Below are 14,225 nucleotides of genomic sequence, written 5' to 3'. Positions count from 1 at the left end.
AAGTCTCTACAGTACAGCATTCCTTGATACAGTGGTACCTCGGGTTACATACGCTTCAGGTTACATACGCTTCAGGTTACAGACTCCGCTAACCCAGAAATATTACCTCAGGTTAAGAACTTTTCTTCAGGATGAGAACAGAAATCGTGCTCCGGCGGCACGGCAGCAGCAGGAGGCCCCATTAGCTAAAGTGGTGCTTCAGGTTAAGAACAGTTTAAGGTTAAGTATGGACCTCCGGAACGAATTAAATACTTAACCCAAGGTACCACTGTATTCAGTTAAAGCAGTGGCACACAAACCTTTCCAGGCCACCACCTCCTGAACTAAACCAACACATCCATTATGGAAAATGACACCGCCGAGGCTCAACTGGATCTTGAGCGCCACCACCCCCATTTCTGGACTAATGCCCTTTTAAAGCCATCACCTCACCCTGAGGGGGTATATTCTGTAAACTGTGCAATCAGAACTTCAATTCTCTTTTTTTATTGTGTCGCAAAAGCTTTACCAGATAGAATTTTAGAGTTTGATGGGATCCTGAGGATAATCTAGTTCAACGCCCCGAAATGCAGGAATATGCAGCTATCCCTTATGGGGATTGAACTTGCAACCTTGGTGTAGTCATCACCACACTAATCAACTGAGCTATCCACCTCATTGGAACATTCTTTTGGACTGCATCCGTGAGCCTGGGCACCCCAGGACCTCCAGACACACTGCCCAGGCTTGCGCACCGGAGGAGTCGCTTTGGGGCTGCTAAGGCAGCAAAAACCCAATGTGGGAGGCAGCAGTTATGAGTTACCAGTCTCTGTACCCACAGTGGGCGCTGTTATTCTCCAGCAGCTTGACTTCAGCGCTGGAGGCGTCCTAAGTTATCTCTTGAGACAGACAGGTGTCAACAAGAGCTATTTAACATGAAAGGTAATCTATAAATGCTTTATCAATTAAAACATTTCATATTAAATATTTAAACACTATAAAACGCTACTTATTCCATCCTGAACCTGCTGCCAATTTCATTGGATGTGTCCAAGTACAAGTATCATAGAAAGGAGGGGGGACTATTTGCTTCTTCCATACCTCTCACAAGTTTTATAACATTCTCCATTGGAGATCTCTCCCCCCCCCCCCCCGGACTAAAAAGCCCTCAACATATTAGCCTTGATAGATAAGATGTTCTCCAAACCCTTGGCCATTTTGATTGCCCCTTTCTGCCCCCTGTCCCGCTCTGAAACAGACTTTTTGAAACAGGGCAGTCAGAACATTAAGTATAAAGAAACAGTAATGCTGCCCCCCCAGGTATTCATTTCTGAGAAGCGGGGGCCCATTGTGCTGTGTCCGGCAGGCAGGTGCCGGCCCCAAAGTAGGAAGCGTCCTGGATTTCAATCCATATTCAGGATTAGAACAGGATAACTTGCGTGATGCATTTCCCCTGCACTCCCATGTTCTCACTGCACCATGTGCTTAAAACCCATCTCAACCACGCAGGGCACCATCCTTCTGGGAGAGCGCTCACAGCTGCATTCCAGTACTTGGGGTGGTGGGGTGGCCTCTGCTGCAAGCAACAACTATGATGCATTTTATTTCTGCTAATATGCCTTCCTTTCTCCTTGGATAAACAAGACACCTATTTCCAAGGATTCACCAGTGATAATAATGGTGTGTGGGTAGAAAAAACACGCGATTCAATAGCTGGGGGGCAATTTCACAGCTGAAACTGCTCCGAGAGGAAGGCTTAATAAAGCAGCATTGTTGTGGCAGCTCTCTGCGATGGAAACACACACATACACTTCTTCCAAATCACGGCTCTTTGGAGCTATAGCGCTGCCAAAATTGGCCACCTCATTCTTCCCTAGTGGGGCAAATAGCTAGCTAGCAACAGGCAGCAGCTCTTTAAGGGTCATACAAAAAGCAAAGGCAGCTGTGTGGGTTCATAAGGGGGGGGGGGACGACCCCCAAAAGGGTACAACTGGGCAATACCTCTACCCGTACTGTTCTCCAAGCAGTTTTGCCATGTGCAATCACTGTGGCAGGCAGGGGGTGGGGGAGCAAGAAACTGCAATTGCCACAGATGCATGCATGCATTTAGCGGGCAGCGTATTCAAGGTGCTGTACAAAACACGTGAGTCAAGCTCTTGAACAGAATTTTAAGAGAGAGGATTTTAGCAAGCCACTGTTTCACAGCGGATAAGAGTGTTGGGAATAGAGTGTCAGGGTTTCAAAACCCCACTCAGCCATGAAGCTTGGGCCAGTCCCTGCCTCTTAGCCTAACCTACCTCACGGGGTTGTTGTGGGGATTAAATGAGGGGGCGGGGAACCATGTCCGCCGCCTGGAGCTCCTTGGAGGGAAAGGTGGGATAAAAATGCAGCAGGTAAGAAAATAAATTTTATGCCGCAGGAGTTGAATGGAGGAGACAATAGGAGAGGCTGGGAAAGGAGAAGCGCGGATGAAGTGACTGGTGGCCAGCAGGAAGGAGGAGGCTAAGAAGAGGTTGGTTTGCTACAGTCTGAGAGGCGACACAGAACACAGCACATAGAATAAAGACATAGCAGAGGCAGAGCAGCCTTTCATCCCCAAAACCCTGAACGCCTCTCGGTCAGAGGCAGGAAACGTGCCCACATCCCCACAAGTCAGGTTTGATAGGAGGCTGGGGCCACCCTACAAGTAAATTACCTGGTGCAAATGACTCCAGGTGACCTGCCTTTGCCTGCAGTTTGAAACCAAGCTTCCGGGGCAAAGTAGTGCGGACAGCACTGTCCAGGCACTGCGCAAAGAGGTTTGCAGGCACAAACAACCAGCTGATCTGATGTGCCTGCAACGTCCTTCCTGCCCAAGTCCAGCCTTTGCCATCGACGGTGACAGGTGTAGGCAGGTAGGGCTTGCTTGGCCATGACAGCCCCATGGGTCAAAAGGGGAGGCCTGGTGGGTCCCCGCAGGCTGGAGGTTGCCTGCCACCAGCTGTTTAGTCAAGAACAGACTTGTCAACCTTCTTGGGAAGATAGCACCAAGACAGGACCCTCCTCATATTGACATTTTAACTGCAAATTCATCTCAGCACACTAGCCTTTGGCTTCCAGTTTTCGAGGTCATGTAGAAAATGATGAGACAAAAATCAAACCGAGATCAAGCTCTGCACAGCACTCAGCGCATGACGGCAAAAGCTGGGCAGGAGCAAAGATTCTGCTCAAAGTAGTGACAGTAATCAAAGGGAGCAATCCAATTGGGCCAGGGAGGGCTGACAGTGAGCAAGGCTTTCAGGATCTGTAATTGGGAAAGGTTGCCTTGAAGCGGGCTTTATATGACAAGAATCAGGCTGCCTAACCCAAGGCTGCAGCAGAAGCCACAAATGCTACATGCCAAGCCAAGGATACCCAGATGTGGAACTAGATATTCGCATGCAAATGCCAAACAGAAAGCACAAACGCCTGCATCTGTTTGGTTTATACAACTGCTGTTGTTTTTCCCCAAAAAATATTGAGTATTATTATTTTGGGAAGGTATGACCAATGAAAGGAAGGAGGAAGGTCCAGAAAAAGAGTGTGTCATGTGGGAAGACAGATAACACCCGGGGTTTTCTGATACTTAATGAAAGTAGGAAATAAATCAGGATCTGAGGTTGTGAAATTCTGCACGAGGTCCTGAATTCAGCTCACACACTCTGCATCTCCAAATGGTGGGAGGGAGGCGGGGAAGGTTCAGCCTGTTGGGCAGCCTCTCAAATAACAGTGCACTGGAATTCGGTCTCGGTTCATATTCACTGGGTGGCTTTACCCAAGTTGTAACTTCATTGTTTAAAATGGTATCTTGCAAGTGGAAAATTTTTAATCTTGGCACCAGGCACACAAGTGAAAATGCTGCTCCAGGAATCAGGAACGAATATACCCGCACCCCCCCCCCCAATGTCACTGTCAACTGTACACCGTAATACACTCTGTCACAATTTCTGGATTAACAAGTGCTCTTGACTCAGAATACAATTTGGGCTGACAGCCCTAAAACGGCTTCGGTTTACAAATTAGATCATATTATGCACAAACCTGTTGACTCCCCTCCTCGGCTCCACACTTCGAAACGACGAGGAAACAGCCTTTATTGTGGTATGAGAGGTTTTGGGCAACTGACCCACAGGAAAAGACTAAAAGCTGCCTTTTTTTTTTTAATCGCTGGGAGCTTTTTGGAGGGAAATTTCCAAGTCTGGTTGGAAAGAGACAGAATATCAGATGCCTGAAGATGGAGTGAGAATGGCTGATGCAACAGAGGATTTTCCTTAAAGATATGGGAACCCAGGGAGAATCTCCCCCTTAGCAACAGCTCTTACCTTATCTGCCAATCAGCAGCGTGGTCTGTGAGCTGGTCGGGAGGAGCAAGGCAGAGATGCTCAGGAGAGGAGCTGATGATACAGATTTTTATTTTTTGGTGTGGGGGAGTGGAAGACACAACACACCTCCTCACACGGGGCTGAGCCAGAAAGGTGCAGCCTGTCTTGGCAATCTGGTACGTCAGGTGATAAATGCCAGCAGGAAAATGCAGTGGCAGAGAACCTGTTTTTGCATGCAAAAGGACCCAGACTCAAACCCCCACATCTCCAGGTAAGGCTGATGTACTGCCAGGAATTTGGGAGAGTCATTGCCAGTCAGTATAGACAAATTCTGATCAGCACCATGGCATCAGGAGGAATGTGTTAAAGACTCCCCCACAGTCCACCATCCTAACCTGGCTTGGGTCGCCCTCATGCTGGCTATCTAAGCTGTTAAAAACCACAACAACCACACCCGCTAGGTAGTTGAGTGTGGCCCTAAAGGAGGGGAAAAGCTGAAGGATGAGGGCAGAAGAACCTAGAAGTTATTACACGTCAGAATCTGGACAACACATATCCTTTAAGCGTTCCAATTGTGGAAAATAATTCTCCCTGCTCTCTGACAGACAGCTGCCGCACCCACTGCTAATTTTCCCAGTCCAGGACAAGATGACAAGCGGGAGAAGCTCAGGATGTCCTGAGAGGGGGTGGGGCAGACAGTTGCTGGTTTTTGGTCCAGAATGATTACCATGCTCCAAGCCCACTTGCAGGTTTCCCACAGGCACCTAGTTAGTCACTGTGAGAACAGGATGCTGGGCTCTTCTTAAGTTCTTAACCTCCCCATTCAGTGCCAAACCAGGGGAGGAAGCTGTCATCATCCAGGCCGGCCCCCGCAGCAGTCAAGCAGAATTACCTGGCGGACCTATTAATGCCAACATCCTCTCAACATGGAGGGGGATGTCCCTAAGAGAACACAAGCTCCTCCTTGCCTATTCCTTCCCTTGCATGAAACCCAAGGCCCCAATTCACTTGGCCTCCAGACCCCTTGATCAGGAAGAAAACAAGATGCAAATGTAAGGGGTTGTGTGGTGAGAAAGAGAGCAAGCCCTACACAGAATGGACAGTCTACCCAGCACAGTCATTTGGGGTTGATGGGAGCCGTAGTCCTACATCTAAAGGGCACCAGGTTCGCAAATGCGGTCACAGAAACTAAGCTGAAGAGTATGTCACAGAATCGCAGAGTTGGAAGAAACACCATCTAGTCCAACCCCCTGCTCTGTGGGTCTGCTCTACCCATACAGAGGGCAAGAGCAGTCCATCTTCTGACTTCTTCTTGAAGCAAATCAAAACACCGCAATTGACCTGGATTTTGAAGCCTGGGCTAAGCTCCTAGGTGGACGGTGCTTTATTGCACGATGTTTCAATTTAACTAGTTATAGGCTTCCTCTCTAACTTTTACTGCAATGCAGAGGTGCTGTCCAAGACAGCTGTCGGATGTAAGAAGAGCCTATGCAGGTGCCCAAGGATTCCACCCATTAGCATCAGCCTTGCTCTGCCCCGAGTTACACCCTTTTGCAGTCTCACCAAGGTCCAATCCTAGACAACGCTCCTGCAACTTTTAAAGGGAATCTAATTAGGCTGGCATTTGAGAGTCCTGTGAGGGGTGGTGGAAGGAACTGCTAATGAGATATCCCAACACACACACACACACACATACACAAAAAGCCAAGTGATCCAAGGGAAAGTGACAAGAGGCAAACCAACTGAATTCTGGGTGTTCAGAACCTGTTTAAGCAGCAGCCTGACCAAGGAGAAGGCTGTCTAGGAACCAAATCAGCACACTCCATTTTGAAGGAACTATCGTCAGATACTCAGTGCCCCCAACCGTTCTCCAATTTTTCTTGCATCAGACAGGAAAAAGCACAGTGTCGCAGAACTGAGATAAGTAATTACTCCATAAATGCATATGGAATGAAACTTTCAAAACCATATGAAGAGTAGATCTGTACAGATGTGCGTTATCCAAAAGCAAGGAGGCATCATCAACAGGAGAGATGCAGCATTTAAATGCTGATGAAAAGCTTAAACTGAGACAGCCCCCAAAGTACCAACGCCGCTGAGCTTTCAGGGGGCACCATATAAAAAAATAAACATGCCCCCCTCCCCAACCAGTCTTACCGCCTCTTTCTCTCTGTCCATGATTGTTTCCAGCTCCTCAAAATGACGGAGTTTGATCTCCAGTTTCTTCATCTGTGTTTCCACCAGGAGGGCGACCAAAGACTTGATCTTCCTTTCCTCAACAGCAGCTAGATGCTGGGAGGAAAAGCACAAACACACACACCTTACCCACATGCAGGAGAAACAATAGCAAAGCCCCCCCCCCCCCCAGCTTTTTCATTTGGACAAAACCTTTTCTGACTTCTGACCTGGTAACAGTTCATTTTCCTCTTCAGATTTCAGGGGGCTTATCAAACATACAGCGTCAAAGTCCTTTGAAAATGTGAACTAGCTGGTGCTGAAACCGCATGAGGCAATAAGTGAGGTTTGAAGGTTCAATGGTAGCTTATTTTTATGCTATCTACAGTATTTGCTTGGGAATCTGTTTAATGCCAAGATTTATCAGAGGGCCAAAGTAGCCCCTGATATATCCTCCTCTGCCGCTCGCATGGAGTACTAACCCGTAGACTACTGAAATGGAAACTGTACAACTACTTTACGTAGGAGCTCATTAAAGGTAAAGGTAAAGGGACCCCTGACCATTAGGTCCAGTTGTGGCCGACTCTGGGGTTGCAGCGCTCATCTCGCTTTACTGGCCGAGGGAGCTGGCGTACAGCTTCCGGGTCACATGGCCAGCATGACTAAGCTGCTTCTGGCAAACGGAAACACTGTTTACCTTCCCGCCGGAGCGGTACCTATTTATCTACTTGCACTTTGACGTGCTTTCGAACTGCTAGGTTGGCAGGAGCAGGGACCAAGCAACGGGAGCTCACCCTGTCGCGGGGATTTGAACCGCCGACCTTCCGATCAGCAAGTCCTAGGCTCTGTGGTTTAACCCATTACAACAACCTATAACAAAGTAGTATGTTAAAATTTCCACTCATGTACATAACTTCATTTACTCCAATGTTTCTATAACACATCTTGAAAGACTGTTCAAGATGGGCTTTGACACTGAAGTCATGATCATGGGAACCTCTGGAACAGCTGCCATGCTGAACTGGCACTACTAAGAGTACATTTTGATACACGGGACTGAGTCTTACCCAAGACACAAAGCAGGGCTGGCTAACAGGTCGCAACAGTTCCCAGATTTTTCATGCAAACCAGGAGGGCGATTGGTTCATCTACTAAGAGCCTACTGGATCAGGCCAATGGCCAATCTAGTTTAGCATCCTGCCCCCACAGTGGCTGGTACTTGTAAGAAGCTGACCAGGAGGACCTGAGCACACCAACATCCTCTCCACTTGGAAGAGAAAAGCAGAACACGGTTGCCCCATGATTCAGCTTTGGAAAGCACCAAACTGCCAGTAACGACTCCCTCTTTTATGAGCGGAGGATGCCTATGTCTCCATGGAATTCAAACTGACCGCACTGATTGGTAGCAACTCTCTAACCCTCACTTAAAAACGCCAAGGACTGAACCTTGGGACATTCTGCATACAAATCAGATCTTCTACCGCTGAGCTACAGGCCCTTCCCAAATTAGCCAGACACCTTTTCTCTACTCACACCTTAAAGAAAAGGAGGCTTGGCTTAGCTAAGGCAGAAGAGCCACCCCTCCTGTTTGCAGAATATTCATCCTTATTCGGTTCTGTATTGCTTGCTTTAATGACACCTATCAGTTTGTGATGGATGGGACACTTGCAGCAACGTGTGTTATACAAGAGCCCTCTGCTCAGGCTGTAAGTCTCAAACACTCGGAGATGGTACAAGTCAAGCTGTGGGAGTATCTATGCTTGAAGGGGAAGGACCCCTCCACTAAGACGTATGATGGCCCCAAATTTCTTGAACGTGCTATTTTGCCATTGATTTCTCCATTCGTTGGGGTATATTTCTTTCCGTTTCATTCTTTAACAAGAGACGCGTCATACTACCATTCTGTGAAGATATCACTGTTCAAGATGGAAGTGATAGGCAAATAAGGAACAGCCCTTCTTTTTAAGGAAGCAGAACCCAAGAAGCGGGCAGGGGGAATCATGGGGAGAGCTTTGCTAAAGAGGGTCTCTGTGCGCTAGCCTGGAAACCGGGAAACTGAGACCAGAGCAGGAGAAAAACATCTATTTTGCGCCAAGTGCCGAAGGCCAGAAAAATGAGGAAATTCCTCCTCCGGTTCTGTAAGTTCCACACAAGGGCTTCCTTCAGCCACACTTTCTAAGTTCTGTTTTCAAATGTGCTAACCTCCCAAGGAATTGGTAATGGCCTTATGAGGAAAGGAATGCCTGGCTGAGTTCTTGAATCTTCTCGCCACCAAAAGAAATAGCCCATCAAAAGCTGAAAAAGAAGCTGACAAACTTTCTGGATAGGCTCTCTCACTGCGCCTTTTAGTAAGCCCACAATGGCAGCCTCAAACCCATTCACAGGGAAACAAATTTCATTTAATGATAACATTCATACAGCTGAAGCCGAGGAGCACAGAAAGTGCATTTTAAAAAGGCATGAGAAAAAGCAGAAACAAGCTCTATTGGTGCCTTTGCAAACAATGGGGTCATTTTAAAAGCGTTCCCTGAACAGCACCGGAAACCAGATGCAGTGGAAATCTGTGCCCGACAAACCTTGGCTTTGGTGGCAGCCGAGGCGAGGGCAGCAGCTGCAGCCGTTGCCACGTTCCCTTCGGAGATTTCGTGCTCCACTCTCTTCTTCCCAGCGTCGCCCTCCTTGTCTTTGCTCACATCAAGGTTCTCCTTGTTCTCGTCTGCTTCCTTCTCATCTAAACAAAAACACTCCCTAGTTAGTCTTGCACATCCCTTTAGCGCAGCTGATGCCACCATCTCGCTCCTGATTATTTGTGCAGCGCTCAAACTTCTAGCATAAAATACAGTGGTGCCCCGCAAGACGAAAGTCTCGCAAGATGGAAAACCCGCTAGACGAAAGGGTTTTCCGTTTTGGAGGCGCTTCGCAAAAAGAATTTCCCTATGGGCTTCCTTCGCAAGACGAAAGCCCATAGGGAAATCTCCGGGACAGCGGGGAAGCGCAGCGCGTCTTCCCCACTGTCCTTGGATCTCCTCCGAAGGCTGGCGGTGAGGCGGAGAGACCTCCTCCCGCCACCAGCCTTCGGATGGCTGTCCTGAAGACTTGCGGTGGGAGGAGGGCTTTCCACCCCACCGCCAACATTCAGAATGCTGTTCTGAATGTTGGCGTGGGGAGGAAAAACCCTCCTCCCACCGCAAGCCCCGGGAACAGAGGAGAAGCGCTGCGCGCCTTCCCCTCTGTTCCCATACCTGTCCTGAAGGCTTGCGGTGGGGAGAAAAGCCCTTCTCCGCACCGCCAGCTGGCAAGCGGTCTCCATAGGAACGCATTAATTGATTTTCAATGCATTCCTATGGGAAACCGTGCTTCGCAAGACAAAAAACTCGCAAGAAGAAAAAACTTGCGGAACGAATTAATTTCGTCTTGCGAGGCACCACTGTAAGACCATGAAGTACTTTCAGCTTCACTCTCGGAAAGACACCACTAGTTGGGATAAGCTGTCGTCTTGGGTGCCCTCCTTAGAGCAGCAGAGAAAATAGACACCTCTGGCTCGGCCCGCCCCAAGGAGGACTTGGTGTGCTCAGTGCACCCATTCAGAATGTCCCCTTCCATTTGAGAAAGAGAAATATTGGTTTTCGAGTTTAAAGTCAAGGGACTGCTGCAGTGAGACAGCTTCCTAACAGCTCCCAGAACCAGCTCACTGGATATACTGGCCTATCCATGATTTGCGAAATAATCATTTGACTGTCACCTTTCTCTTGTTACCAGGCTAATGATGATGCATTGGGCAAAGGGCTCCGCTAGCTCACCTCCTCCACCCCAAACTATGCAAATCAACACTAAAGGTAAGAGAAATTATTAAAAACCTATCCCCCGACCCAACTATTTAAATTTCAAAAAAGCAGACTCAATTGTTCTAAAGGACATAAATGTTTTCATGATTTAAATTATCGAGTTTCTGTCAACTGAAAGGCAGAGAAGACAGCAAGATACTTAAAAAGTGGGCACAGCCTGTCCACCTATTCTTTCCGATTAAGGCTGAACCAATGGCTTAGCAAGAGGAAATCACACACCCAATTCTTATTAGGCAGGGCTGCTTCAGCTCAGCATTTGTTTCCCAAAGTGTACAACCAAGATGAAAAGAATTCCTGCCTGAAGCATGAAAGGATTTCAAATAAAGATTTAGCGCCTCAGCCAGGCTTGTGAGATAAAGCCTGAATATGGACTACTGCATTCTATCCAAAGCAGACATGTTACGGTGGGGTAGGGGTTGTCGATGTTTATTCGCCCATGGACACATTCGCAAACTGGAGAAAATGTGGGGATCTCGATGGGAGCACAGGCCACAGCCGTAATCACTTGTCCACTGCAACCACTCTCTCCCCTGGCAGCTACTAGGCTGGGAAAAAATATTTTTGCTTTTCTTCTAAACTAATCGGGGTATTTTCCTGGGGAGGGCAGCTGAGGCAGCTAGAGATAACCTTCCCTTCCCAGCTCTAAACTCCAGGATGGTACCCCCCTGCTAATACACACACATAACAATTAGTCTTGAAAAAAGGCTTCCATTAAAGCCAAGAGATTTCTTCCCAAGCTAATTTCAGAGGCAGTGGTCACAGGGGCGCTAACTATTGCCTCCCCAGTTGTATCACCTCTGCAATAATTAGACTTGAAGAAGCTTTCTACTAGCAGCAAAAGGGTGTGTGTATGTGTGTGTCCACGTGTGCGGAGGACGGAAGGTGTAACCCTTTCCCCTCCAGCTGCAATTCCCCCCTCTTCTGCCCTAGAAATCACCCCTGAATTGGAAGGAGCTTCCAAACTGCAATAGGAATTCTTTCCCAAGCCTAACTTAAGTTCAGAAACAGGCTGTTTTCAGGATTCGTTTGTTACAGCCCTGGAGGGGAGAGTTAAGCCTCGACTTTTTACTGGCTATAACAGAAAGCCTTTTCAAGCTTTAATTTCATTGGCGGCGGGAAGGGAGCAAACGGAAAGCCCTTGTGGGTGCCATGTTGGCAACTCATGCTATGGGGAAGTATGCCTTCGTTACAGCTTAATTTATGAGACATGCCTGGAACTACAGGGAAAACACTTGAAAGCCTGTGCGCAGCTGGGAAAGCGAAGCTGCAGCTTCCTACCTGGCTTGGAGTCCTGGGAGACGTCGCCATCTTGCTCCTTTTCTGCGTTTTTCTCCTCGTCTCCTTCCTGTGCCTTGTTTGCATCTCCAAGTTCATGGTCCCCTTTGTTTTCAATCTAGAGCATATGAAAAGTGGGGGAGGCGCACTGTAATTAAACAGCCCAGGGAAACGAAATTTTAAGGTTTCCAGGGGGGCGGGTATTCCTCTTGGCAACCGTAGTTACTGAGCAGGAAACAGATAACTGCAGAAGTACAGACACAGCAGCCCATGAAAATAAAGGATAGCTTTCCTGAAGAACATCGGTGCATTAGGAACACCAAGTGTTCACTTTTAAAAAAGAAATAGCAAGGGATGTCATACCCCCTAAAAAGGAGAAGGCAATTGTTTCCTTATTTAGAAATACTCTTGACCGATTCCAAAGCTCCAAACTAGAAAAGCCAGCTTATAGAGTCTTCAGTGAATACTCTTGGCTTCAGTTTCTCTATGTGTTAAAAGGTAAAGGGACCCCTGACCATTAAGTCCAGTCGTGGATGACTCTGGGGTTGCGGCACTCATCTCGCTTTACTGGCCGAGGGAGCCGGCGTACAGCTTCCAGGTCATGTGGCCAGCATGACTAAGCCGCTTCTGGCAAACCAGAGCAGCGCACGGAAACGCCGTTTACCTTCCCACTGGAGTGGTACCTATTTATCTACTTGCACTTTGACGTGCTTTCGAACTGCTAGGTGGGCAGGAGCAGGGACCGAGCAACGGGAGCTCACCCCGTCGCGGGGATTCAAACCGCCGACCTTCTGATCGGCAAGCCCTAGGCTCTGTGGTTTAACCCACAGCATACTGGACCTAAAACTAACTCCAAATATTCCCTTCTAACAACAAAAGAGCATAGTGGGGAAAACAACATCCAATGAAATAAATCCAGTACTGGAAGTCCAAACTGGTGGATTTCATTGACTGCTTTAGCATGGTTTAACCCAGCCTTCGCCAACCTGGCGCTCCCCAGACGTTTTGTACTATAATTTCCATCAGTCCCAACTAGAGTGTAGGCTGACTGGGGCTGATGGGAGCTGTAGTCCAAAACATCTGTAGTCCAGTATACCTGAAGGAGCGTCTCCACCCCCATCGTTCTGCCCAGACGCTGAGGTCCAGCGCCGAGGGCCTTCTAGTGGTTCCCTCACTGCGAGAAGCAAAGCTACAGGGAACCAGGCAGAGGGCCTTCTTGGTAGTGGCGCCTACCCTGTGGAACGCCCTCCCAGCAGATGTCAAAGCGATAAACAACTACCTGACATTCAGAAGACATCTTAAGGCAGCCCTGTTCAGGGAAGTTTTTAATCTGTGATATTTTAGTGTATTTTTGGTTTTTATGGAAGCCGCCCAGAGTGGCTGGGGAAACCCAGCCAGATGGGTGGGGTACAAATAATAAATTATTATATTATTATTATCTGCACAGCACCAGGTTGATGTAGGCTGATTTAGCTCAATATGCATAGGCACCTGTCTCCTCTGTAGCAGATGTAAACAAAAGAATCCTGTGTTTACTTTGGCATTCCTCAGATCTTCCTACTCAAGTCTCCTGCTTTAAGTTAGCAGTATGTTTTAAAGGGATTACATATGTTTATATTTTAATGCTTGTGCAATTGGTTTTTATACCTGAAAACCGTTTGGAGGTTTTTTAAAAAAAACCACAATGAACTGATGTATAAACTTTATGAAACAAATAAAAATAGAAGCCGATTTTTGCATTAAGCAGGACATAAATTAATAAATACATAATTTTAATTTAGGTAAAAAACAAGATGTTTTCTTAAAATAGGTGAAAACAAACTAAGAGCTTGTGAAGATGGGACTTTATTTTCATTCAGAGGCTTCTGTATTATTATTAATAGTAATAATTCATACTCATGAAATGCTTGAAGCACTGCACAATTTTTTAAAAATGGCATTTGAAGCAGTCAGACCTTAACTTTTTCTGCCTGTGGTCCATCTGTCTCTGTCTCCATTTTCTCTTCTTCAGCTCCATCTGTAAGGCAGAATAATTAACACTTAATACAAAGCTGACCGTGTGACAGCAGGAACAGTTATTGATAACCCATCATAGGACTAATGGAAGTCTCTTGTTTTGTTTTTCAGAGCACTTTCACAAAGCATCATCACATTGAACAAGGCGATCGCAGCTCAATCCCTGCTGGCCATGGGTAATCAAACCTTCAAATCAGATCAGCATTACGAGTCATCCTGTCCCAGGAATCAATGCTCCTCTGCCCACCACTGGTCTGAGAATACACTGGCAGGCCTGTGCTACATATGCATATATATGTAGAGTGGTACCTCGGGTTACATACGCTTCAGGTTACATACACTTCAGGATACAGACTCCGCTAACCCAGAAATAGTACCTCGGATTAAGAACTTTGCTTCAGGATGAGAATAGAAATCGTGTTTCGGCGGCGCGGCAGCAGCAGGAGGCCCCATTAGCTAAAGTGGTGCTTCAGGTTAAGAGCAGTTTCAGGTTAAGAACGGACCTCCGGAATGAATTAAGTACTTAACCCGAGGTACCACTGTATAGAGATTACTTTCACTTGCTTTGCAGAAGAGCAGATTGATTGGTCCACTG

At 47.3% G+C, this 14,225-nt stretch overlaps 1 protein-coding gene across 2 annotated transcripts in view; it reads right to left on the bottom strand.

Annotated features, from left to right (window-relative positions):
• The window catches only part of SMARCC1 (SWI/SNF related BAF chromatin remodeling complex subunit C1), a 112,806-nt gene that overhangs the window by 34,880 nt on the left and 63,701 nt on the right, over nt 1–14,225 (bottom strand). For both annotated transcript variants that reach the window (XM_083703989.1, XM_083703988.1), the window contains exons 22-25: nt 13,570–13,631; nt 11,618–11,732; nt 9,071–9,225; nt 6,477–6,611 (exon numbers count right to left, since the gene is read on the bottom strand). In XM_083703989.1, coding sequence (XP_083560115.1) covers nt 6,477–6,611; nt 9,071–9,225; nt 11,618–11,732; nt 13,570–13,631 — 467 coding nt within the window. The remainder of the gene's footprint in view (nt 1–6,476; nt 6,612–9,070; nt 9,226–11,617; nt 11,733–13,569; nt 13,632–14,225) is intronic.

The sequence above is a fragment of the Podarcis gaigeae genome (genome assembly GCF_964106915.1).
Source record: "Podarcis gaigeae genome assembly, chromosome: 12".
NCBI lineage: Eukaryota > Metazoa > Chordata > Lepidosauria > Squamata > Lacertidae > Podarcis > Podarcis gaigeae.
The sequence above is the reverse complement of the archived record's forward strand: the minus strand, read 5'-3'. Positions and strand labels throughout refer to the sequence as shown.